General features: G+C 39.4%; 1 protein-coding gene across 1 annotated transcript in view; it reads left to right on the forward strand.

Moving 5' to 3' along the window:
* Positions 1-27,615, forward strand: part of nrbp2b (nuclear receptor binding protein 2b) — a 53,317-nt gene extending 25,702 nt beyond the window's left edge. Inside the window, exons 2-18 of the mRNA XM_051940386.1 lie at positions 18,345-18,467; positions 19,082-19,183; positions 19,272-19,361; positions 19,776-19,816; positions 19,910-20,004; positions 20,148-20,171; positions 20,279-20,365; positions 21,059-21,114; positions 21,193-21,288; positions 21,555-21,687; positions 22,559-22,661; positions 22,763-22,813; positions 22,908-23,043; positions 23,808-23,861; positions 24,027-24,090; positions 25,076-25,131; positions 25,242-27,615. Of these exons, the coding sequence (XP_051796346.1) occupies positions 18,345-18,467; positions 19,082-19,183; positions 19,272-19,361; positions 19,776-19,816; positions 19,910-20,004; positions 20,148-20,171; positions 20,279-20,365; positions 21,059-21,114; positions 21,193-21,288; positions 21,555-21,687; positions 22,559-22,661; positions 22,763-22,813; positions 22,908-23,043; positions 23,808-23,861; positions 24,027-24,090; positions 25,076-25,131; positions 25,242-25,328 (1,398 nt within the window). The 3' untranslated portion in view covers positions 25,329-27,615. The remainder of the gene's footprint in view (positions 1-18,344; positions 18,468-19,081; positions 19,184-19,271; positions 19,362-19,775; positions 19,817-19,909; positions 20,005-20,147; positions 20,172-20,278; positions 20,366-21,058; positions 21,115-21,192; positions 21,289-21,554; positions 21,688-22,558; positions 22,662-22,762; positions 22,814-22,907; positions 23,044-23,807; positions 23,862-24,026; positions 24,091-25,075; positions 25,132-25,241) is intronic.
* Positions 27,616-27,697: the final 82 nt, after the last annotated feature.

The raw sequence follows: 27,697 nt of genomic DNA on the forward strand, positions 1-27,697 counted from the left end.
TCTCTGCCAGGGTGGGTCTAGTTACCCTCCATAAGGCTCGAGGCTGGATTCTCCTAAAACTGGCCGGACCAATCACCATGAAGTGTAGAGTCAGAAGGCGAGCGTAACGAAGTGACGACAGAGGCGCGACGATTCTGACGGAAACAACCAGCGCACAATAAACAGTTATCTTTCGACTCGGCTTTGGCCACAGCCCTTAAAGATTTGAAGCTAAAATTCAACTTGAAAGATAAACAAAGGACGGCACTGAAGTGTTTCATTGAGAAGAAAGACGTATTTGGACTTATGCCGACGGGATATGGCAAATCCTTAATATACCAGTTGGCTCCGCGGCTCCGCTGGTTGGGAAGCTAACGGGACTTAGCCACAATCCGCCGGTGCTCTAGGAACTACGTCAGCCTATTCGTTGCGTTGATTGGTTGTATACTTACCCAATTGCTGCAGAGTGATTTGATAGACAACCTTTTAGCCCGCCTCCCTCCCTGTCGAGCGTTCCTAGACCCTTGTGCCGTCAGAAACATGGGTGTAGCATGGCTAGGCTACCAGAAAAGGGCAAATGTCTGAAAATGACACAAAAATTTTTCAGCTAATAAAACAGTTAAACATCAATTTTAGGTCACATATTTGGAAAAATGCAGATTTTCATGTGGATATTATGTCCAGTTTTGGCCTGTTTTATTGCTATTTTTTAATTGGTACTGATTTCTGAAATCTTAATTGAATTGAACTGAATTCTGTGATTTTACCACTTATCTGTAGTTTAACAAATCAAGAATTTTGGAAAATATCAATCAGTTACTTTAGTATTTGTAATTTTTTCAGTCATTTTTGTATTTTTTGTCAAACGACAGCAAACATCTCAAACACAATAAATTAAATTGAGTAAAAATGGTCCAGCATTCTAAAAGAACAAATTACCAAATGATTTTGTATTCAATATGTACAGTTTTGGCCTATTTCCTTTATAGTAACCATGTAAAATGAAGATTTTTTTTCCTGTGATTTTACCAATTATTTTCTGTCGTTTAGTAAAATGGGTAAAATGTCTAAAATAATAGTAAATTGTTGGATAAAATGCAGTTAAACATTGTTTTAAAAGCATTTTTTAAAGTGTAGTTCAGTACTTATTTTCTAAAGATGAACTGCTTTTCTTGAGCTGTAGGAGACCAAAGCAGAGCTGAAAGAAAAGTGAATATTGGACTCAAAAGCACCAAATACAAACATATTCATTACTGCAGTAATTATCCAATGGAGGTCTCTTACCTGTTTGCTTAGTTGCATCCAAGTGGTGACTTTTTTTTGTTGATTGGTAGTGTATAATAATGTGTAACAATACAGATGTGTCAGTGGAAAAAAGCACTTACAAAATGGAACAAGTGGTACAATGTTTGCCTGTGAAATGTAGTGGTGTGAAAGTTGCGTAATGTGGAAATGTAGAAACACATCAGGATTACTCTGAGTATCTGAGTAAATCCACTCAGTTACATTCCCACACTGACCACAAACTCATGGAAAGAATTCAGAAGCTTCTCACACTGCAGAAGAGGCTCGTTTTTACGATGGGAAAATGCGAAGTTTAAAAGGCCGAACACTGTGACCAGAACGGACTCTGAAGGAGACAGGATTCGGAAGTTTAAGGAGGAAAAATCCGTTTTAGCCCGAGGCGGTGGAAGAGAGGTGAAATCTGTTGATGTTATTCACTGAGAACAGTTAATTTCTTGTGAATATGACATAAACTGCAGTTGTAGCATCGATCAGTCGGCCCCTGAGAGGAAACGGGAGAAACGAGCTGCTGCTGATTCACGCAGATTTTCCACAATTATGACTCAGCATGAATCTATAACTCTGCCGGAGCTGTGAAATTAGAGAATCGGCCTGTTGTCGGCGTTATGCAAGAATGTTGGTCTGGAGGCATTTTTCCTGCCTGTGTGAAACCGTATATTGTTGCTGCTGCAGAGCTGATAAAGAAAATATGAAATTAGTGCAGGGGTCAGACTGTTGCTGCATGTCTGATTGATTCACTGCTGCGATATTAAAACAGAAACAGATTAAATTCTTCTAAACACAAGAGGACATTGTTCTCACAGGAAATTTATTTGCCCCGAGCAGCTTTCCTCTGGTTTAAAACAACAGATGATTAGAAGCAATGCAGTTATTTAATAGAAGGACGGTGAAGATCATGGAGGAATACTGTGCAGAAATTTTTTTTTTTGACTCTGCTGTGTGTTTTTCTATAGAATTCCGATAAGACGGGCGCTCTTTTGATCGAGGGTCTGTTTGCTTTATTAAAAGTGACGCTCAGCAGGTCAGCCTTGTTAACCTCAGGCTCCTCCAGATGGAAGAAGCAAAGCTTCACCACAGGAAGCAAAAAAATTGCTGCCACACATAATTTAATGTTATATTGAGGCTTTAAATTGAGTTTTTTCTCTAATTACGTCTGTTATTCTTGGAGTTAATGTGAAGCGGAGCACAAATATTTGACATGATTCACAGAAATCCCGTCTGATCAGAGTATAAATAACTCAGCCGGTGTGTCAGGACCAAAATATGTCAACAATAAACAGAATAATTATGCTTCTCTGTGCTGTGATGTGTTTGTTGTGACATTGTGAGTTACACTTTTATTATTTACCATTTTACCCATTTTTAAAGTCATTTTTATTTCCTGATTTTATTCCAATATGAGTAAATAATGTAATTTTTCAGTAAATCGTTGTTGATTTTGTGGACTTTACATAAAAATAACACAATAATTCTTATTCTTTGGGCTGCAGTGTGTTTGTGGTGACATTGTAAGCTTTACTCTTGACCTTTGATGAGTGTTTTCATGTCTTTCTCCTATTTATCCTGTAAAACCAGCATCAAAAGGCAAGAAAGATTAGATAAATGACCAGTTTCACTGCTGAAAATGCCAGACCCGTTAACACCGGTGGTGATAACGTGGATTTATCTCGCTGCTTTATCCAGTTTTAACCTCTTGTCAGTAAAGGACAGGCAGGTTGTAGCTCAGGTGAGATAAGACGGAGTGTTCTGTTGGTACTACCTGTTCTCCCTTATGCTGATTCACATGTCGGTCAGATTACACCTGCTACTCATTTTCTTCACACCAGATTAAGAGACGGAAAGATGCCAATCTCACCAATGCTAGAAGCAATAAAAAAAGACTTTTTGCCTCCGCACTTGAGGGTTTGTTGGCTGCATGAACATTTTTTTCTTCTCCTTCACCCAATAAATGTTCTAAAAGCCAGTCAAGGAGCTTTTATCTTCTGTCTTAAGAGCTTGAGCAGAACACTGAGTAAACACAGCTGCAGGTAGAGCAGATAAAATGACCCCAAAGCGCCCTGACCTTGTGTTTTTTCTCTTTTTTTCTCTCTCTCTCCCGTTTCCACTTTGAATACAAGAATGTTTGATTGGTTGAAATGCATGGGTGTGTGTTTGGAGGGGAGTCGGCCTCGACGCTGAAGGTTCTGACAACGCTCTGCTCAGAATTCACATCAGACTGAGTGGAGTGTGCAGGTTTGAGTGGAATTAGAAAGTCATTAGTGTCAATTAGTTGATGAGTCGACCAGCAGAGAGTTACCAGTTAGAAATGTGGTTCATTAGTCTCTCTTTAACCGTTTTGGTCTTAGAAAAAAGAAGCTATATGGGGTTGTTTACTGAGATATTTTCGCTTATACAGATTTATTAATTAACTTGTTCATTATTATAAATATTTGATTGCTAAATGAGTCAGATTTGTTAAGTCTTTTAGCTTTATCTCTGTATTTTAATTAGGCAGCAGTTCAGCTAAATGTGAATATCTATACATTTAAACCAAAATATACCAACACTGCAAAGTATTAAAAACTGCGGAGTCTTGGAAGTTGATGTCAGAGCTTACTCTTGTCATTCTTGGTCTACTCTCAATCTGTGATCCATTTCAGCGATCTAAATCAGCAAAATCAGGGAGAAAGTAACGTTACACACCGAAATTTGGCATATTTTATTCACTAAAAAGAGTTTTGTGCAAAAAAGCAGCTGACTATGATATTAAATACATGATTGTTCGTACTGGCACTGAAAGTTGCATGTATATTACGTTATGTTATTATATATTATTGGTACTATTTTCAAAACTAACATTTTGTTGAGTTTTACCTTTTAAATATTAAGGGTCCAGGGCACACGACTTCCACATGAGTATTGTTCATGAAAACAGCCTCATGTATGGTTTGTGTGTTGGATGAATACGCTTTTTTTTTTTTAAAGAATCATTAATTTGAAAGAAATACTGGAGCCTCTTTTTGTAAGAAACACATTTTTGTGTGTACATCCAGCCGAGCAAAGTTATTGTTTTCTTATTTTTATCAAAACTCTAGTTGTGCCAGTATTTCAGTGTGAATTTTTGAGGTTAAGCTGTTGCATTAATGCACATTATGAAGTCATTCTTTTACAGCTTTACTTAAGCCCAACCCTAGATTGTTAACATCTCTGACTTGAAGTGTAAATTAGTGTGAAAACAACACTGACACTGATGCATGCAGACACATGCACTGTCTATTTATATGTACATGTATATATAGGGGTGGGCGATGTGGCTCAAAGATCATGTGACAATCTTCTGTGAAAGTTCCCTCCTACAGACTTAGTCGTGAATATAGTTACCGAGAAACGAAAACCATCTGACAGATCTCTGCATCCTGATTTTTGCTCTGATTGTATCCTGAAAGATCTGTTCAGAAGTGGTAATCTTCACTTGTTTTACACTTTTCAGAAAATTGAACTAATTGTTACTATTCTAAGACTTTTTATTTGCCATTTGTGCGCAAACAGAAAGTCTAGATATGTAGGAGTTCTTGTCCCGGGCTCTCTTGGAGCCGAGTTAAAAAAAAGTAAATAATAATATGAACACCAGTCAAAATAGGAAGTACAGAAAATTTCAAAACAAAACATTCTGTAAGAGCAATAAAAGATAAAGTACAAAAATATGATAGATGAATCTGAATGCAAGGAATTAGTAATGTGCTAACAACTGTACAGGAACATGTAGGGGGTACTGCACAGGCTGTTTTCACTCCAAGGAATGCAGCAGAGTTATGTGTGGGTATGTGGCGATCGGCGTCCGTCTGTCTGTCTGTGTGCAACATTGCTCAGCAATGGACAAACAGATTTGGATAAAGTTTTCAGGGAAGGTCAGAAATGACACAAAGACCAAGTGATTAGATTTTGGCAGTGATGTGGCTTATAGTCTAAATCCACAGATTTCTTAAAGATTTCTGTATGATTGTAAGATAGCGACGTGTCACTGTAACTATGACAACAGGTGAACACTGCATCAGCTGTCTGCTGAAGATCACATGATTGTGATCCTACTGCAAATCCACCGCTGCAGACTTATCAGGACTTATCTGTTGGAAATGATACAAGGAACAACTGATTAAATTTTCAGTGTTTCCGAGTCCCATCAACTCCCGTCGCCCGCTACATATTTAGATCACGCGATTCGGTATCTGTACATAACGTACACATGCATAACACACACCTGTGTTCAGCGCAACAACATTTTTTATCCATTGGAAATGATACATCGACTGAGCAGCCCTTGGCGGAGTACTGCGGTCTTTGAGTGCTTGTCTTGTTCCAAATTTTGACTCCACGAGTTTCACTTTTTTCCAAATTGGTTCTTGATTTCCTTGATTACTAAAAATCTGCATTAGCCCTAAGAAAAAAAATCTAAATGTTTAGTAAAACGTGCTTTTCTTGTTTTTCCTGTCAGTCTCACGGTGGCAGGGGAGACAAAATGCCATGTTGTCTTCTGTTACGCATATGTTGTCACAAACAATCATGGTTTTGCTTTGTGGAGTAGGAAAGTAGGAGAAGACGGCACTGATATCAATGAGATGTATGATTCCTCTGAAGATCGTCCACAACATGGCATCATCCCTTCACCTGCTCTTACATGCATGTTGCATAAAACATTCACAGATCCACGCCTCTGTCTTGGAGGTAGTTGTGAGATCAAAGCTTTCTGTCTGAGGAACCTCCGTTAATGGGTACCGACCTTACGTAACGAGGCGGTTCAACACTTCCTATGCACATCACGTCCCAGAGAAGGCAGCTTCTTACTTCTCAAATGCGGTTTGCCATCTCTCTCCCGCTGGCCTTATAAATCTGTGCTTTGTCACGCTGACAATGGGAGCGAGGACAGCGTTGCTACTGTAATCTTGTATCCCTGGTACAGACTGAAACACTCCGCAGATGATTACTTCCGCCAAACCAGAATGGAAAGACACATCATTTGCAGAAACCAGACATTTTTTTTAATCTTTTTTGAACCCTGCCAGTGCAGGACTGTGTCAGGGCTGACTGTCTTTGTTGAAGAGTTGTTTTGTTGGCAGGGCTAATTTGATTTTATCAGAACCTTTTCATGAAAAATTGGTCATATTTTCTGAGCACAATAGGGCATGAAAGGCCATAAAAGATACTACGTAACTTGTGCTGTGTTTCAACATGTTTTGTGGCCCGTTGCTGTTGGTTTTGCAGCAGCTCTCCCATCTGCATCCATCTGCTCTGCTAGCCCGCCTCGCTTTGCTACATTCCTCTTAGTGGGGAGCTTCAAGTGCTCAAGAGAAAATGAACAAGTGAGACATGATGAGGGCTGATCCGTCTGAAAGCTCCCCTCCAGCCTGTGTGACCTTCTCTCGGAAAGAGGCCGAAGCTTTAGTGCTCAGTAGGGTCAAGAACCGTGGCTGCGTTTTAATTTAGATAATGTGGGATATGCAGGACGTTAATCTGAGAAAGCCACCAGACACATTAACGCGATTCGGCCTGATGATTAAAAATCCTTCACACCTATGTAATATTGTCATCTAAATGGGAAGTGAGGAGGGCTGGATCGCACATTTCCTTGTCGCAGCTGTTGAGCTTCACGCTGAGCCGCCGGTGAAGGTCAGCAGACGGTCAGCGACAGAAGAGGAAGGAGGAAGAAGGTGTGAGTCGGCTCATCACGCAGTCGGAGATCTGGATGGTGTCGATGACTTTGACACCATGAAGTGTGGCTTGTTTTGGTCATCAGTGAATCTTTTTGCAATGGAAAATGAGTTAAAAGGGAAAGGAGGTAGGGATAAATTAAGGGTAAAACATGAAGGTACAGTGTAATTAGAGGCCCTTACAGCCTTTGCAAGCAGCTGTATAATAACTTCTGTTGGTCTGGAGCTGTGAAGTGTTTGTAAAATGAATTCAACAGAAGCCCTGCTTTATAATCTGCAGATGTGTGAGGTTTCTAAGAAGCAGCTAGAGCCCAAAGAATGACAGATGCTTCCATTTTTACCCTTTAGTTAAAAAATGTATGTCCTTGAGAGTGTTCTAAGTAGGACTAACGTGACCATGAGATTTTAACGTAACTGTAATTTAACCGAAGGAACATTTCGCTCTGAATGTCGAGCATACCTGAAAGATTCGGACTCTCACGCGCTTGCTAAACTTGCAAAGATTGGTTTGTTAAGGCAGTGTTTCGGTGTGAAACCGTCATCAGGAAAATAGCTCAGTAAAAAGAAAGAAGCCAGGCAGCAAAAACACACACAAATCAAGCTGAATGAAAAAAGGAAGTGACAATCATTAATATTACAAGAAAAATATTTACATGACAGGTTAAAACTCTGGGGCAAGAATGCTTGAAGCCTGCTGCAAGGTATAGATGAGAAACATTGTGCTAATAAATGTATCTTTACATTTAAAGTTAGACAATCTGCATTAGTTTAAATGTCTTACAAAAAATGCAGTTAAGTGTCTTTTTCTATCTGTTTTGTGCCTTTTAATTTTAGATTAGTGGCACCTTTGATTGCCGCCTTTCAGCTGCAAATCTGCCAGATTGTGACTTGCAAGTTATTTTGCTCCGCTTTATCATTTGACTTAAAACCAAAATGAGTCCACAGCTGTGTTTTGGTGTTTGGTTTTGCAACTTAATCCATGATGGTAGTATCAACACAGCTCCAACGAACATGTTGGTGCGACCAACAATCTGTCAGGTGTGACTAAGCATTTTCTAGGATCTATGATTTAGCGCTTATGCCTGTAAGCATCTGTGTGCGTCCTTAACCAGCTAGATAAAATCACAAACCACCTTATTTCACTCGTTTCAAGCTAATGAATATTTAGTCACACATTGGCTGAGCTGCTGCTCTACAGTAACAGGGTGGAGACTAGAGGCTTCTCTGTGCACAGCCTCATAATGTAGTCGCTATATGAGGCGTTCATAGAACAGCAGTAACTTTTAGCATCTAGTGATAGTGTGCATGTGAAGCATTTAGGAGACATCTGTAAGTTGTAGCTTCAGTAAACGACTTTGGTTGCGCTCTCCTCCTCTAAACTGTGATTCTCTGCTTGCTCACTGATCGTCTCACGCCAACCAAAAGCACCAAGTAATTCTCGACTTTTGGAAAACACTGAGACGTGACTAAACGGCTAGCATAAGGAATTAAATTTGAGTTTGGCCAATGCATGACTGGACTTTTGGAAGGATCGACATTCCGAGTTGAGGCGCAACTCTGCTGTGTTGCGACAGCTGAGTGGGCGGCAGAGCAGCCCTGCTCCCTGCAGCGTCTCAAACCGAAGCCACGAGGAGACGGAAATACCAATACAATTCATCGGTACTTATAGTCAAAGAAGAGCTATTTTTTACTAGCTTTAAGTTGCAGATCATCCCCATGAAAAGCAACAGGTTGAATTTACAAACCGTTCATTTGCATCCTTCAAGATTACCAATGTGTGTAGGAACTGACAAACAAAGGAACTCTTAAAATGTATTATTTGGTGCTAAAAAGTGGGGTGAAAACTTTCTGGTGCTCCTAAATTACGTGCTGCTAACTGAAAAGTCAGGCTCACCGGTGCAAACAATGTGAAAATTTAGTCTGGAGCCTCTGTTAGTCAGAGGAACGTTGTTGGAACGCCGTCAGTAAAATGTTACAGTTTGGTGCCTGGAAATAAACAGTTGGTGCCATTTATTCATAGCAGAGAAGGAGACTGCAAACAGTGGAAAATGATGTCAAAGTTGTGGTCGAAATGTGACAGTTCTGTTAGTGTTTTATACAGATGAATGAAATGATTTCTGCAATTATGGAAAACGATTTTGGTCAGATCACATAACTGTGTATGTAATTACGCAATAAATGTGACAGACCAGCTCCTATTTTATTGTTTTTCTTATTATCCATGGGAACAGTTGTTGCATCCCACGTCAGTATTTGACAAAGATGTTTTCTTGTTGACTTCAGACCAGATGTTTTTGGTGGTTTTGTAATGCTGTTTTTAGACAGCTTTTAACTTTCTGGCACATATAGTTCTAGTAGCCATACTGTGTATTTAACTCTTGAACCTGTGTTGATTCTGAGGAAATACAGTTTCATTGTTGGTTGATTTTTTTTCCATTTGTTAGTTAAAAATATTAATAGACACACTGAAGCTCAAAGGATTGCATTTATGATGATGATATGCAGTTAACCAAAACAGCTAAACTCTCGATATGCAAGACTATAAATAACAATATCGAAGAATAACTAGTCATTATGCAATATGTTTGAAATAGTCACTAATACATTTTATGGCACTTGTCTGTAGAACTGACTAGCCTTTGAATACACCTGAATAGCAAAAATTAACTCAAAAAATGTGACAATTCTACAACTTAAATGATCTATCTATCCATCCATCCATCCATCCATCCTTTGGTTGTCTACAAAGATTGCATACAGACAGTTCGATGTTTATTCCAATGTTCTTATTTTTCCAAAAATAATGCTGACGTCAATATCTGTAGTTGTCATCAGCATGTATTCTACAAATTTACCTGTGATTAAACTACTTTATTTTACAGTTAGGAGCAGTGTATGGTCATTTTTGAGATTTCTAGCACCTAACAGCATGCTTAAGTTGAAGAGGGTGTGTCTTTTTTCCAGTATTCGCTCATCCACATTGCAGAGTTAGACATGATTTTCTCTGCCTCTCGCTTTTTCTGCAACATTTCAATCCAACTCTTTGATCCCGCTCCTCTTTGATGGCAGCGAAATCACGCAGAGGGAGAAATCACAAAGCAACCGAGTAAGCAGCGTGAGCCTCATTTCCATCCGTACAGCACACCGGCCTCGCAAGTATCTGGTACAGTGCGATCACTTGGGTGTAGCCTTTTGCTCCTCCAGGTCTGGTTGTTAAATATTAATGTAGTGCAGCGCATCAGCTCATCATCGAGGTATGAGGTGTAGGAAGAGGCTGGGGAGAGGCGAGACGCTGATGTCGGCGGAGACAAAGCTCTTTGTCACTGCGAGGTTTGGACACACACTGTACCAGACAAAGACGCTCTTTCATTTAAGAAGCCTCTGCAGGGAGAATCGCACTAAAAGAGCTGTCGCGCTGGAGTTCAGCCCTCTCCTCTGCCTGCCTGATAATCCACCTTTTCTCTTCTTAAGATAATTCACTGGCCTCCTGCCACGTGGAGAAAAGATCAGCCTCTGAGCCTCGACGATGAAACCGTCCCCACAGATGGTCCAGTTTGTAGTCGGATGGAAAGGAGAGGGTTTGTCTGATACCACAAGCAAATACAGCTCTGCACAGAAAGCAGGGTGTGTCTTCTACCAGCATACAATACAGACACTCAGCCGTCCTCATGTGCCTTCAGTGCAACACAATGAACGTCAAGAGCAAAGCAAATATCCTCCAAAATGAGCAGACAGTCAAATCAACATCCTTAGTTGCAACAAAATCCGAACATTGTAACAATGAAGGGAGGCTTTGCTGCGTGATTGTTGGTGTGTGAATCACATTCATTTTTTGATAAGGGTTTGTGCTCCTAAATCTGTCAGAAGGCTCAGATTTTTCAGTTTCTATTTTAAGTGCTTGGTAGCAGAAATGCTGAAACGTATCAGCTCTGCCTTCACATTGTCAGCGTGCGTGAAAGACAGAATGGATGGAGGCTGTTGCAAACTAAAGACGTTACTGTAAATGTGTGGACTCTTTGTCCTCCATATTTTGATTAGAAAGTGGAAAAACTGTAGTATTAAAGTGGTGAAAGTCAAGTTTTTAACCTCGTTAACATGCCCATATGGTGTTTATTTGCTGGAAGACGCACTATGAGCTAAATTAACAATCAGTGGCTGAACTTGTCCACTTTTAAACTGCAGTGTATTGATAACAGACCCAAAAATACAGACTTGTGGGATTTTACATGTAGCAAATCTGAGGAACAAATTCTGTCAACATACAGGGTGGGGCTTTCTATGTCAGTAATGTTCTTTAAAATCTGTTTCCATTTCAAACAAGTATGACTTTATTACCCCAGTGTTACAATTAGCCATTGTGCAGAGTAGAGTAGTTTTACAGTGTTTCAACTGTTGTTAACTCTGGCACCTGATTTTGATTTAGTTTTAGTATGATATCATAAAATATGAGGCATATTAACCTTTATGTAACATTTTAGTCATCTAATTTTAATCAACAGAAACTAAAGACATTTCATATATATCTATTTATCAGCGAACATTGAGAGGACACTTAATGAAGCTCTGTCATTTTTCAAAATGAGGAACTTCCTAATTAACAGCAGCACACCAGGTCCAACTGATGACTCTACTGAACAAGAGATACTTTGGTTAGCATCAACAGATGCAAGCTGTGAGTCCACAAGCGCCGCAGGTCACTGAAAAACACTTTGTATTAAAACAGTCATTAATTCATTCATCTAATCATCCATTTTTAACATTGTCATTCAGTTTTTATCTTTTGAAGGAAAGAGTACATTTCGTCAGAGTTTATGTCTGAAAATGTAACATTATATTAAGTTTTTATTGTGGAAAAACATGTTCTTTATGAATAGTTTTTGTTGTGTAGTGTTTTATTTATGAAATTGACACTGGTTTGGACTGAGTCGTGGGTGAGCTGGTGTCCTCCAGCTGCAGCAAATGGGAAGTTATGTGGAAGTAGAGGCAGGGAATTTATAGATTTTTAGAAAAAGTAGCAATGTAGAACTACATCTAAGCCATTTTGATTCAAGAGGTTTGTATTTTCATGAAGCAAAGCATCTCGATGTGTAACTTTGATACGCAGAGTTGAGTTCTTAAGAGTTTAATCATAAACTGAAAAGGGACGGAGATTAAAACAGCATTTTGTGCCACCTGCCCTCCTCATTTCCTTTTTAATCTCTTTTGTCACATCCCTGATAACAAAATTCCACCTCACTCCATCTCCGCTGTGCTCCTCAGTTAAGAGTGACACATTTATACTTCTACCAGTACCAACAAAGCAGTGGATTGTGGGTAATCTGCTGTGCTGATGAATACAGCTCTGATGGGATCTGACAGGAAGTGAAGATGCCAATATGCCTGATGATGAGATTTGGTTTTTCTGAAGATTGATTGTCCTGCATATTTCAAATTGCTTTACAAGTAGGACATCGTACGGAAAACATCACGGGACTGAGAAGAGCCCAGAAATAAATAGCCTGTTAAAGAGAGGTTTATGTGACGGAGATCCAGTTTTACCCGGCCCAGATGTAGATTTAACAAACATCAGAGTAGAAGTATGGTGTTGTTTTGGCATGAACGCCCTCCACGCCCTAAACCCACCTCCCCTACCAGCAGCCAATCGGATCCCACCGTCTCGGGTCCTGTTTACGAGTCTCACGCCACCATGACCGAGCAGCAGACCCCGCTCAGACCCCTGGGACGCCGGGACAGGGGACCGAGTGTTTCGCAACATCCCGGGAAAATAAACAAGAGCCGAAAACGTAGACGCCAGAGGGAAGCCGACATGATTCCTTCCTGACAGCTATTGAAGCAAAGGAATTTCTTCTGCTGTCAGCAAGTCGGTGCATTGTGCTGCCGCTCTGTAATACCAGTAATCAGATTATCATCTTCTGGCTGAGTGGGTGTAGTGAGATTATATATCATGTCTCCTCGGCTGCCCACCTCAGAGAGCAACGCAGCTGCACTCGTAGGCTGATGGGCAATCAACAAACCGTAGTGGCATTTTTTCTGTCAAGAAACTATCTGCGGAGGCAAAATATAAGAGCAGGCTTTGCTCTGATTGCTGTTTGTAGTCTGCTCCGGTTAACAAACCTCCTCCTGTCCCGTACAGAAAGCCTGTTTTGACTCCATTCAGCGTCGAGGCGAAGACGATGAAGTCAGGAAGCGTGGTACAAGTGGAGCTCTGTAGAATGTATATCAATGGTTAGCATTTAGCTGTAATAAGCAGTCATTTAGGTGGAGAGAGAAGCCCAAATAATAGCTGTTGAGCTGCCACCCCGTCATTAAACTGTGCATCAGTTCTCGGCTGCTCTCCCGGCTGACATTTTAGACACGATGATGATGATGATTGAGGAGTGTCAGTTTGTTTTTTAAAACTCCCTCAAGCAGAAATGAGAAGAAACAACCTCAGGCTAGATCGAATCTTATTAAATATTAATAAGATTAAAATGTGCAGATATCAACAACCACTATGATGCAGATCCACTTTGCATTTTTGATGACTTTGTCCACAATGAAAGTAAACTTACTGCACAAAAAAGCACATTAATTATTTAACCCTCCTGTTATCCTCATTTATGGGCACCAAAAAATATTGTTTCCTTGTCTGAAAAAAATACAAAAATTCAGCAAAAAAATTTCCTAAATTTCTGAAAAATTTGAAAAACCTTTAGTAAGAAAATTCCAATAATTCCTTAAAAGTTTAATTTTAAAGAAGCCCCCAAATTTGGCAACAAAGTTCTTGTAAATGTTTTCAAAAAATGAGTAAAAAGCTTTCTAAAGTGATTACATATGTCAGTCAAACTTGTAATATTTTCTTTAAGAACATTCACAAAAAAGTCAACCAAAATCCAGCAACTTTTTTGTGAATGTTCTTGAGAAACATTTTTAACATTTCTGTTTTTCCACTAAAAAATGTTCTAAGATTTCCCAAAAATGCTGAAAATGTGGACATCAGAAGTTTCTCTGTGAAAATCTATTTTTTTCCCACATTTTCAAACTTTAAAACGGGTCAATTTTGACCCACAGGACGACACAAGGGTTAATAATTCATCCTGCGGCACGAGAAAGACCCAGGCAGATTCATGAAGAAGTATTTTCAGCAACATGAAGGTAGGAGTCCTGCAACAGATGGGAGGTTTGCAGTGTTGGTGATGACAATGAGAATCAGCAGCAGATGCTTGTTTTGATCCATATACTCATTGATTCTCTTAGATTTGAGAGCAGTAATCTCGCTGTTTGACACCAATAATCTCCTCAGGTTGTTTCAGTCCTTCACTTCTCTGTTGTTTGTTGTGGTGCCAGTAAATAAATGAGAAGGTCAATAGACTGTCAGTTAAGTGACGGCTCAAGGACTGTCTCCAAATAATTGTCAGAACTGACGGAGCCGATGTTTGCTGTGGTGACTGGTATAAAAGCAGTGATTAATTATTTAGTCTCAAGTCGGGAGGGAAAAGTGTCAGCAGAGTAGGTAACAAAAGCAGAAAGAGCACAGATGTGGTCCTGTTTTACAGTGGAAACAAGCTTTTAACAGCATATTTACAGCTCTCAAAAAAGAGAGAGAGAGCTTGGGAAAGAAACAATCTAAAAACCAAAAGAATACTTGTTTTGTCAGAGAGACTTCACATGGATGTTATGTATTTTTCATTGCCACATGTGGAAAAACTTCATTTTTGCGGTTTTAAATTAGAACAGACAGCAACAAGTTCAAGGAAATTGCGGCTTAATAGCTTAAAAACACGTGTAAAAAGTTGTATATTTCTAGCTTGTTGCAAATGTTCTGCAGCATTTTATAACTCTGCATCCTGGATTTACTTTTATATGTAGTGGTCATTATGAGGAAATCTCCTGGAAGTCAGAGGTTCAGGGTTGCGGAAGCGGTAAAGACTTGTGGAAAAACACTTGTCAAAAGACTCCACAGTGACGGCAGCAGTTTTTTGAGGCGTCAATTCCTCTTAATGAATCCGTGGTTGTTATGCACAGTGGGGCTTGTGAGCAAAACGCTGATGTCTGCATGCTAGCAGTTGCTAATTAGCAGGAAACGCTACAGCTCAGATTTCAATGCATGCTGACATTCTGACAAACAGGCTGAGGTGAAGAAAGTTTACAACGATAACCATCTTATTTTAGTGTATTTGCATCAAGATTGCACAAAAAATAACAGACATTGTGATGATAACTTTATGTTGAAAAGAATAAGTTGTTCTAGAATGATTGTGGTGATTTTATATAGGATGCATCTACATGAAAAATGATTATAAAAAAGCACAAAAATTATGTTTTACTGTTCAGTGCAAACTGTTTGGGACCACTTCACTGTGTTTGGATGTAATGTGAAGCTTGGTGGCGCTGATTTAAATGATGAAACACATTAGTTGTGGGGAAAAACACTGGCAACACATATTTCTGGAAAACGCTGTCCTTTCTGTAGCTGTAATATTTCCATGCGACTGCTGTTGCATTTCTTTTTGCAGCCAAAGTTTTCTCTTCAGTGTTCCTCTTGTGTTTCTGCTCATTTTGCTGTGCTCATGTGGAGCCTGCATGTCAACAAGCTCCGTGTTTTGTGAATAAAGTGAAAGGAAAAACTCGGAGCATCCAGGAACCCTCATTATAAAGTAAATTATACTCTGTCAGACAGGCTTCTTTTGGAAAATGAGAGCTGTGCAGGTTTTCTTTTTGCACCAGGCAGCAAAAAAGGTGTTCATTTACCTTATTTCACATTCATTCATATTGTGTTGACGCTGAAATGATCTATTGTGCAAGCCCTAGTTTGCGTCATAACCTTTTCTGATTTCAGTGTCCAATCTTTGCAAATATTTGATCAGCTGTAATCCTGATGTGGTGAAGCAGCTACAGAAAAAGTCAGAGAATCACGAAAATGATCCTAGTTCATCCTGAGGGGGGACATGGCTGTGGGCAGCATAAATCTCTTCACCAAATTTCACTGCAGTCCGTCCAGTAGTTGCTGAGACTTTCAGCGTGGACCGACACACAAAGCTCGGCTCAGAACTAATAAACCTAAAGGGAGGTTACATCACACGGCCCAGCTGAGGCTGCAATATCCTGTGATGAACTGTCTTTGAGCTCTTAGCCGTCTCATGCAGCGTTAGAGCCCCGAGCTGTCTGCCAGATTATAGACCGAGCCGCTGCCTCTTCACTTCCACTCAGCTCTGCTTCATTTTAGTCTTTGCACTTCTTGGCGTTTTGGTGTCGTCTCCTCCATCTTGTGGCATGTGTCTCGCCTCGAAACCCCTCATCCACGATCCTCCTCACTGTCTCCGGCTAATCCATCCCTTCCCTTTTTGCACAAGCTTCTCTTTACGGTTCATCATTACGTTACAGTCGGCTGGCTGGAAGGCATCCATCACAACCTCAGTGCAGTGAATTATCTCCCATCTATCCGCACTGGTGCCTCCTCCTCCATTAATGGATGGAAACTGAATTTGATGACACTTAAATAAAGCATTATGCCTCGTAGACAGTGCTGTGCTCTGTTTTAACCCAGACACCCAGATATAACTTTTTATTAATGGACCTGACAGTGTCATAACTCAGTGAATGTGATGTTGTGGGGCTTTTAGCAGATATAGTCACCGCGGAGGTGAAGTCTAGTCAGTTCAGGCATGCTTTTCTGCTGTTGAGTGTTTTATTGAGGGCTTGATAATACTCTGCTGCTTTGTTTTTACAATACAGAGCTTTCAGGGACAATCAGCTACACTCAACAAAAATATGAACGCAACACTTTTGTTTTTGCTCCCATTTTTTATGAGATGAACTCAAAGATCTAAACCTTTTTCCACATACACAATATCACCATTTCTCTCAAATATTGTTCATAAATCTGTCTATATCTGTGATAGTGAGCACTTCTCCTTTGCTGAGATAATCCATCCCACCTCACAGGTGTGCCATATCAAGATGCTGATTAGACACCATGATTAGTGCACAGGTGTGCCTTAGACTGCCCACAATAAAAGGACACTCTGAAAGTGCAGTTTTATCAAACAGCACAATGGCACAGATGTGACAAGATTTGAGGGAGTGTGCAATTGGCATGCTGACAGCAGGAATGTCAACCAGAGCTGTTGCTGGTGTATTGAATGTTCATTTCTCTACCATAAGCCGTCTGCAAAGGCGTTTCAGAGAATTTGGCAGTACATCCAACCAGCCTCACAACCACAGACCACGTGTAACCACACCAGCCCAGGACCTCCACATCCAGCATGTTCACCTCCAAGATCGTGTGCCCCCCCTCCCCCAATAAAACAAAAGTGCACCTTTCAGAGTGGTCTTTTATTGTGGGCAGTCTAAGGCACACCTGTGCACTAATCATGGTGTCTAATCAGCATCTTGATATGGCACACCTGTGAGGTGGGATGGATTGTCTCAGCAAAGGAGAAGTGCTCACTATCACAGATTCAGACAGATTTGTGAACAATATTTGAGAGAAATGGTGATATTGTGTATGTGGAAAAAGTTTTAGATCTTTGAGTTCATCTCATAAAAAATGGGAGCAAAAACAAAAGTGTTGTGTTTATATTTTTGTTGAGTGTATATGATATATATATATAGTGGTTAAATTGACTGAATATGTAAAACCCATGAGGTCTGATTTCACTTGAACTTACTTGTAATTCGATACAATTGGCTCTCTTCATTCATTTTTCTCCTTATTTGCATGATGGGAAGATATTTACAAAGAGTAAGCTCCCTGGTTCTGCTGTTCTTATGCAATATCAAAAGACTGATTTAAAAAATGAAAATATTGAAAAAGCAATAATGACAAGAACATTCTGACTTCATGCATGGGAGGTTTTTAATGCTGCGAATGCGACATGCAGTGGAAATTGTAATAACTTGCTTTGTCAAATCAAATAGAAAGACTCTCACCTGACTTTTAAGTCCCTTTCAGCTATAAATAGCATCTTTGCATCTTTCAGTACAATTTTTCCTCTCATGCAGCTGAGCTGTTCTGTTGCAGCGTTTTGCCATTTTTTAGCAAAAATCTGACAACAATGGTTTCTATCCAGAAGCAAACAGCAGATAAACAGTTAGCCTCTAAATGATACACATATTGACACACTTCTATTCGTTACATGAACATAAACAAGCTGAAAATGATTGATAATGCTGCGATATAAATATATATATTCTGTAGCTACTTTAAACGCAGGCTGGTAATATATTTATGATGTGTTTATGGCTTGTTGCTTTTGCCCAAGTATCAGAAAAAATCAATTACTGCTGGTTTAGTGATGTCTCAGAATAAAGATGCCATTAAAGCAGTGCTTCAGGGTCTGCAGCTCTAATGATACCATTAAGTCTTACATTTGATTCTCCATTTGTCTACTGCAGGTCAGCCAAGGTAATGTGCCTGGTGTGGAAAGTGCCTCTCTGGCCATGGACACAGAAGAGGGAGTGGAGGTGGTCTGGAACGAAGTGCTCTTCTCGGACAAGAAGGTCTTCAAAGCACAGGAGGTACAAGCTCTAAAAACTTTAATCAAGCTCTAGTTTTTGAAGTGAAAATGTCTTTACATGAAAAAATACGGTTATTTTGGCAACTTTGTTTGGTTTTCATTTACTTTCATGTGGAGTAAGTAGGTTGAAATGGACAACACAGTGCATTTTCAATTTTAAAGGCACATAAAGTTGATTTTTTTCCCCAGTACTTTCTGCATGAATTATATCATAGTCTTAAGATGAAGGTGAGTTTCTCCTTGCCGATTCTTTTGTTGCCAGTTGCAGTCTCCTTTAAATGTGTTTCAAAGTCATATTCCAATACGTTGCCCATGTATTGTATACAAAAACGGGGGTTATTCCAATGGACAAACACTGGAAACATAAGAATACTGACTGTCACATGTTCTTTCAACAGAGCAGTTTTGATCCCCTTGCCAAGTATTCTAATTAAATAGCAAACTTTGGCTTTTACCAGCCAGTTGTTTTGGCATTTTGCTCACAAACCTCCTTAAATAATTAACTGATGATCTGAAGCCTTCCTGACTGATTTGCTGATTGGACAACTGATTACGTCTTATTGCTTTGTTGGCAAAGACTAGAAACGTGAACCAACTCTGATGTCTGTTGTTTAGGAGAAGATCAAGGAGATGTTTGAGAACCTGATGCAGGTCGAACATCCCAACATTGTCAAGTTCCACAAGTACTGGCTGGACATGAAGGAGAGCCAGGCTCGGGTATGACATTTATCTTTTTGTCCTGTTTTCCTCTCAAGCACACGCTTGTGATTTAACACTTTTTCTGTTCTCCATCTGTCTGCCTCAGGTTATATTCATCACTGAATACATGTCGTCAGGCAGCCTCAAGCAATTCCTGAAGAAAACGAAGAAGAACCACAAGACCATGAATGTGAAGGTCAGTGTTCAGTCACATATTACTGTGGTGGAGTTTTTGCGCCGTCTGGCCGGTGGTGGCTGCTCGGGGTACTGCAACAGAATCACCATTCACATCCATATTTCCAGCAGGATTAGAGATTATGTAACAGAACACCCTGGTGGCTCAGTCAGCTCAGACATACATCCTCCTAATGTTGTGAATTTGAAACCTTTTTTGCAGTTCCTCTCATCCTGCCTGGCTTCCATCTGTCAGACGATGTGCATATGCTGTTTTCCATTTGATAGTGCAAAGCCAGAAATAGCAAAAACAAAGTGTTATCATGGCGCTGCCTGGAGAATAAGGCAGAAACAAAGCATTTAATGTATTACACTACAGTACAGTTTATCTTGAGTAGTGTGTTTTTTCACGTTGCTCTGTTACACTTCATTTTAGGCTTGGAAGAGATGGTGCACCCAGATTCTCTCTGCACTCAGGTACAATAATGACTTCTCCAGGACTTTAACATGAGATACGTGTGTTGTCACAGCCAGAACATTAATAAGACGGTTTATTGTTTTCACCGGCAGTTATCTCCACTCTTGTGACCCTCCAATAATCCATGGCAACCTGACATGCGACACCATCTTCATCCAGCACAACGGCCTCATTAAGATAGGCTCAGGTCTGCTCCCAGCAGGGCTTTTTATGTTACTGCAGCTAAGAACATTCTCTGACCATTACCTCACTCTGTAAATTACTGGATGTGTTTAAATGTCTGTTACACAGAGGAATAAGTATCACAAATGTGCTTAATTTTCTTTTCAGTGTGGCATCGGCTTTTTGTTAACGGTAAGAAATAGATCATTTTGTTGTGGTAATAATTCCAGCAGTCTCACATTTATCTACCACTTTATTTCATTTCATGAAGCTGTATTCTCTGTATCTTCTCTGAGCAGTTTTTCCAGACGCCAATGTTCACGGTAAAGCGCGGCAGCACCGCGATGAGCAGAGGAATCTTCATTTCTTCGCTCCAGAATATGGATGTAAGTGTGATAAGTGGAGTTTGTGTGTAGATTTCCATGGCTAGATGTCTTTGTAATCTATCTTCATTCATCCTTAATTGAATGTTTGACCCCAAAAATGAAGAATTCAGTCACTTCTTTCACACAGGGCGGCAAATTTTTCTCTTCTCACAATAAATTTAACTTGATCGACGGCAGTATTGATGTTTAAAATGTGTGCTTTGCTCATAAAAAAGTCACACATTGTAAACAGGAAAGAAAATCACTTGGTTTCAGCTTGGGTCGTGGAGACTAGAGGCTTCTCTGTGCACAGTTGTATGTGAGGCGTTCAGGGAAACCCAATAAATTGTAGTGTCTATCGATAAGCAGATGTTTGACAAATGAGATGCTATGTGTACAATTGCATTATATCGACGAAGTAGTTGTAGAAAGTATAATTTTGATACTAATTTGTACATTAGCATGAATGTAAGACAAGATAGACCTGGAAGCAGAGCTCCTTATTTAAATGTGAAATTGCAATAAAAGTGTTTTGTTCTAAAATCAGTCAATAATCATAATAAATTTTAAAAATTAGAATTTTTGTGATAAGTTTGCATGCCAGCTTTTTGACTATATTGTAGCTCAAAACTTCGCATTTTTCTTTTGGGGTAAAATTTTCCTTGAAGTTTTCTATATTACACCCTCCTCTTTTGTTTCTCTCTTTTTTTCCAGCCTGTGAAGATGATTACGCTATAGATATTTTCTCCTTTGGCATCTGCGCTCTAGAGGTGAGCGAAACAGATCTAAAAGATTTCCATCTTTCTATATGTGCTTGTGTGTGTTAACAGATTATTTTATACCTCTAGATGGCAGTACTGGAGATCCAGGCCAACGGAGATACTGCTGTGTCCAAGGAGGCCATAGTCAATGCAGGTCAATCTCTGGAAGACCCTCTCATGAGAGTGAGTCTCAAAAATACTTCATGTCCTCATTATACACCAGAGCAAGCAAAGAAACATGGAGACAAACTGTCCCACTCTGCTCTGTTAACACTCGCCTACCCACACCACCTTGCTTCTGGGCTTTTTTCAGACCCCATGCTGGGACTTTGTGTAGTTTGAGTGTGTTTGTGTCAGTAAAACATGCCAGGAATTAAATTGAGAGCACTCAGTAAACTGGGTCACACTGTGCAGTTGTGTGCTTATGTGTTGCTGTTGCTTTTCTGCAGGAGTTCACTCAGTCTTGTTTGCGCCATGAAGCCAAACTCCGTCCAACTGCTCACGACCTTCTGTTCCACCGAGTCTTGTTCGAAGTCCACTCCCTGAAGCTGCTCGCCGCCCACTGCCTCATCAACAACCAGTGTGAGTTGCTCCTTGCCACAAGCTGTCCGCTCGACGCTCATTTTTAGACCTTCAATCGATGTTAAAGTTTTCATTTTTAACTTGCGAGCTTTAAATTGCACTAAAACCATCAATTCTAAATGACACTGGAGTATCTGTTTAACACATTACTCCTCTGCTATGTCTTTTTTACACTTTAAGGTCTGAAAAAGATGTGATTTTTTTTTTTTTTTAAATCTAATTGTTGGTTTAACCCTCGTGTCCTCCTGCCGGTCCAAAATGACCCGTTTTAAAGTTTGAAAATGTGGGAAAAAACATTTCACAGTAAACCTTCTGATGTCCACGTTTTCAACATTTTTGGGAAATCTTTGAACATTTTTTGGTGGAAAAAAAGAAATGTTCAAAATCTTTCTTAAAAACATTCACAAAAAAATCAACCAAAATCCAGTGAAATTTACTGGATTTTGGTAGATTTTTTTATGAATATTCCTAAAGAAAATATTAGAAGTTTTACTGATGTATATGTAGTCACTTTAGATATTTTTTGGATTTTTTTTGAAGGTTTTTATTCATTTTTTTAAAAAATTAGTTACAAGAATTTCCTTGCCAAATTTGGGGGATTTTTTTGTAGAATAAAACTTTTAAGGGAAACTTTTAAGGAATTATTGGAATTTTCTTCCTGAAGGTTTTGCAAATCTTCAGAAATTTGGGGAATATTTTTGCTGAATTTTTGGATTTTTTTTAAGACAAGGAAACTGTATTTTTTGGTGCCTGTAAATGAAGACAGCAGGAGGGTCAATCACATTCACTCTCATATGCATTTGATAAATTGTTGCTGCTTGTGTATGTTTGAGCAGCTTAATAATCCCCAAACCATGTTTTGCATCTGCAGATTTGCTTCCAGAGAACTGTGTGGAGGAGAAAACCAAGTCATTTGACCCCAACGCTGTCATGGCAGAGATTAAACACGACGACAGACAGGGAGTTCAGCTCAAGTAAAATCAAATAACTGCCTTCTACCTTGAGCTAACTGTGATTATTCAGTAGCATGTCAAATACAACACTCACTGTGCACCTCTGTCACTTCATCCTGTAGATATTCCCATGTGTCTCCTCTGGAACTCGACAAATTTCTGGAGGATGTGAAGTAAGTAGAAAACATCATATTAGTTGTTCTGTTTCAGTAGTTTTTGCTGTGATTTCAGCATGAAGCTGAACATTTTGTCTTTCTTTTTCTTCAGGAATGGGATTTACCCACTGATGAACTTTGCCTCCACTCGTCCTCATCCCGTCCCTCGAGCCCTGTCCTTGTCTCAGGAGCAGGTTGAGACGGTCAAGACGCCGACTCCTGAACCTCAGGAGACAGAGACGAGGAAGGTCAGCCCTTCAGAGAATATGTGAACACTGACTCAAGAAAACTGAAGAAAACCGTGTTCAATATAATATGCCATCTCAGCTGTTTAAACGTTCCAAATCCTAACATGACTGATTTAGCTGCATTTAGCAGATTTTACTGCCCCTACTGAATGTTTCACTGCAGTATAAAGTCTTGTACCTTTGTGGAAACAGCACAACCATGACTAGAAGTAGAGAGAATTAAAAATAGTCTTCTGTGCAGTATGACACAGTTATGATGCCCTAAATCAAAAAAAATACCAGCTGAATTTCTCTGATTATTTATTTTACAAAAATTGCAACAAAAAACGGGATCATTTACAGCATTTTTCCAAGTGCCAACACATGTTAGCAACACGTGAAAAATATATGATAAACTGTAGGTATTTAGTTATTTATATTTATAAATTGCTTGCCTGCTTGTCTCCTGTCTGCTCAGTGTAATCACAGCCTGCAGTTCATCCCAGTCCTAGTTGCAGCTGAATCACCAACAGCTTCAGGGTTGCTCTTTCTGTTTTTACAGTTTCTGGCTCAAATAAATGCCATTTTAGTGATGTTTTTTGAAAGACAACGCGCCTTTCAAACCAATCGATATGCACTGTACAATAAGGGAAAAATAACTGTGTGTCTGTTAGTTATTATTTTTCACTATACCAATTTTTTTGTCACCTAAAACACATTAACCGTTTCATACCTCACTGCGCCTTCATTTTCTGTATTTGTTACACTTTCTGTTTTCATTGCAGGTTGTTCAGATGCACTGTAATTTGGAGTCAAATGAAGAAGGGACCAAAACTCATGTGAGTCACACTGTATCACAGATGCTTTGTTCATTTCACTCCAAACACTTCAGTTGGGCTCTGAATAAAAACTTGTTTTGGGCTTTTTGTCCGTAACAATGCAACTCTGGTGATGGGTAAACATATGTCAGCTGATCTTAATTTGACCTTTTGATGTCCCTGCAGCTCTCTTTGTTTCTGAAGATGGATGACAAACTTCACAGGCAGCTTAGCTGTGACATCCTTCCAAGTAAGTTGACATCAGCTGTATACATCAGTCTGTCAAGGATAAGGCTGGGACTATTCAACAATTGTCTTATTGTCTAAAAGTTCCATAAAAAGATCAAAACTAAAAAAGATTACTTCATGGCTTTTTTCTATGACTCTCAGCCACATGCTCTTAGGTCCAGAAACATACAGTGTCAAAGTTGTTGCTTTTCAGTATTGAATCATTGTCAATATAATTTGGCTTTTTGGACAAGAGTTTACCGAAAAAGACTATTTCATGTCAAAATGAAAACAGATTTCCACACAGTAAGGCTAATTTCTTAAAAATAAAAAAATGTAAAATAAGTGATTATATTCAAATCCTTCAAGCCAGTATTTAGTAGATGCACCTTTGACTCCATTTACAGTATTGAGCATGTGTGAATAGGTTTTAATCAGCCTGTTATGTCTGGATACTGCAGCTTTATCCCATTTTTCTTTGTTAAACTGTCAGGTTACAGGAGGATCATGAGTAAACAGACTGTCTCAAGTCCAAATAATACATTTTTGTGTACATTCTTGTCTAAAAGACCTAATTTAACTGACCGTGATTCAGTGTTCAAGAGTAGTAAAACACAAAATGCTCTCTATTTTGTACATTTTTAATAGTACAAACAACAATAAATAGTGCATTTGTTAGGGACTATTTTCTTCTGTAGATTTGTTGCTTTTATAGAAGCAGGACGGTAAATGTGGAATCATCTTAAAATATTGAAAATATTTGTACACTGTATTGAAAGATTGTCACTAGTCTGTATTCTTTGTATGTTAAAAGTATTTGTACACAATTGAAGCTTGAAATTTGTTTTACTGTTTAATATCACAGTGCTTTATTTGCATTAGTTTGTTGTTGTTTTTCATCTTATGGCAACACATAAAGAAAATTGCTGTGCTCTTATAAAAGGATACTTTGGAATTGATTTTATTGCAGATCTTTCTCACTGAAATATTTCTTTTGAAACTTTCAGCGGACACCTCCAAAGACCTTGCCAGTGAACTCGTTCACTACGCCTTCATAAATGAAGTAGGTGCACCAGCTTCCTTACTTTCCTTGTTCGGAAGCATCATATAAGTGATGAAACGCGTTATGTTTCTTATTTAGCAATTACATGTATTGATTTTAACGCTGTGCAGGAGGACATTGAGAAGGTGGCGGGGTTCCTGGAGGACGCAATTAGCCGACACCGGGTCCGAGCGCTCGCCTCTGGGAGCACACAGTGAGGAAGGGGATCATGACAGCGGCTGGCCCGGACTGAGGGGCCCGGTGCGTCGACCACATCCATGGAGAAAGAAAGTAAAAGGGCAGCAGGCAGGATCACACAGTCAGGAACCGAGGGGGCAGAGGGAGCTGACCCAGCTGGGCATAAAAAAGGGGACAAATACAGATGGATGCTGAGCCTAAACAATCCCAGTGAGAAGGAGGAAGAATGCTGGTGCTGAGAGAGAAACCAAAGGCACCTCTGGTTAGAGGAGCGGAGGCTACATGGCTGAGACCAGCCACCCCACAGAGCAGTGGAACATTGACGAACTCCCTGTTTAAAAGGGCTATCATGCCTTAAGAAATCTTGACGGCTTAGTTTTTTCCATAATGCCACTATTCAGAATGGATGTTTTACTGACAGCTGTGTTTTCAAACGTACATTTTATTGCTCAAAGCCTCATTTCCACTCCAATGCCCACTTTTATTGGTGATTATTGACTTTGAACAAAATCATTCACTGAAGCCTCCCTCCCTTACAAGCCAGAACCGTTTATTTCCATCCACCATGTACTGTTAATACTCAATCATTTGACTTATTTATTTCTGTTTGTAACTGTGAACAATAGAAGCATTGCATAAGCCTGTTTTTCTTCTTCTTTTGCTTCATGTTTTTGACCTGCAAAGTAACACACCTCACTGCAGTGTTGGGTTGAAGGCTACTTCTCATGCAGCTAACCGTGCCACGCCTACGTGCAGTGATGAGCGAGGAGATGATGCCTCTCTTTTAGCCTGTAGTGCTCTTAAGGGTTTTCCCTGCAAAAGTGTTTTTGAAAGCCAAAGACTTGCAAAGTGCCTCATATGGCAACGTACTTTGGACGAAAAATTCACTAAAGGAACGGCATCGTACCCAGCTTAGCAATTTGGAATTTGACTCGTTCAGGTTGACTCGAGTTTTAACATCACATCCGATCTTTCATTTTATGAATTGGCCTGTGTGTGAATTTTAACATGAACTTGACACCTGGTGATGGCAGCTCCATTAAGAGCTGCAGCTGCTGTGTATTGGACATTTCTAACAGAGGGTTAGGGTTCTCTGCTGCAGTCAATATTAATGCAGGAAGAGCTGCAGCCTGTGTGCAAAAATTGGAATATAGCAGCGTGTGGTTTAAAAGCAAAGTCCTACATAAATGATAGGAAGGATGTTGGGTTTCTTATATTAAAAAATTGAATAACAATTTTCATAATGTTAAGAAATATCATTGCTATACTCATTTCTGTAGTATTCTCCCAAAACATCTGAGGATATTTGTTTTGTGAGTAAATGTAAAGGTCTATGAACGGCAAAATCTGTCCAAATCATTAGAAAACCTATGATTTATATCATGTCTGTAATTTCAAATTTGTGCTCAATATGCATATGAATTTAGCTTTTTCCATCAGGATTTTCATGAACTACAGATGCGAAAAGAACATTTTTAAAAAATATATATATTTCAGTTTGAACATGTTCATTTTGCCAGATTCACATCTCCTGTGCTTTTATTTCAGACAATATCAGTGTGAACCTGGGAATGGATTGTACTGCAGCCCACACAAAGACAAAAATAGAATACATAACTCCGCCAGAATTTTCTGGTCAAGAACCCAGTCTTGGAAGTGTAAAAAAAAAAACCAACCATTTGGGTGGATTTTTCCCTAACAAAACTAGACAATAGTCTGATCAATCTTCAGCAATATACTCTTCTCTATCAGACTTACTTAGCTCTGCTCCATTTGTTTTTCCGGGTCTGTAAGGTTCCAGTTTCTTAACAGTTACACTGCTGTACAGTCATTGCTTACAGTATTTACTACTATACTCTGTGTCATGCCTACTTATCAGTGTGTCGCTGAAGACAGAAGCCCTGAATTCTCCCCGACAGTCAGGCTGTGGTGTACATATTTGTTTATGGCTATCAAAGGGGCTTACTTTGGACAGACTTTTAATGCAAAGCGGTGCCACTATTGCTCTCATCTGATCTCGTACGCTGCATGTCTTAATAGCCTGCGACCATTCAAAACTTTGCATTTTGCCTTTGTCAGTCACAGTTCAGTTCCAGAGGGGACCTGACCAAGGAAATGAATGTTTAGAATGTGCAAACATAATAAAAAAACATCCATATCAGTCTTATTTTTTTGTCAGATGGATTTTTTTTTTCTCGTGACTCTGTTAAAGGAAACTTGCCTTTGAATGTGTTCTACTTAAACCTTTGTTAAATATTGTAGCTACTGCAATTAAATACATGACAATAAAGGAGATGTGACATGTTGGTTCTGTGTGAAATTATTTGGCTTTATTCATTTACAAGATTAATATTTAATAATGATCATGTTGCAGCCACAAATCTAAAGC

This window comes from Acanthochromis polyacanthus, chromosome 20 (assembly GCF_021347895.1).
Source record: "Acanthochromis polyacanthus isolate Apoly-LR-REF ecotype Palm Island chromosome 20, KAUST_Apoly_ChrSc, whole genome shotgun sequence".
In the NCBI taxonomy this organism is placed as follows: Eukaryota; Metazoa; Chordata; class Actinopteri; family Pomacentridae; genus Acanthochromis; species Acanthochromis polyacanthus.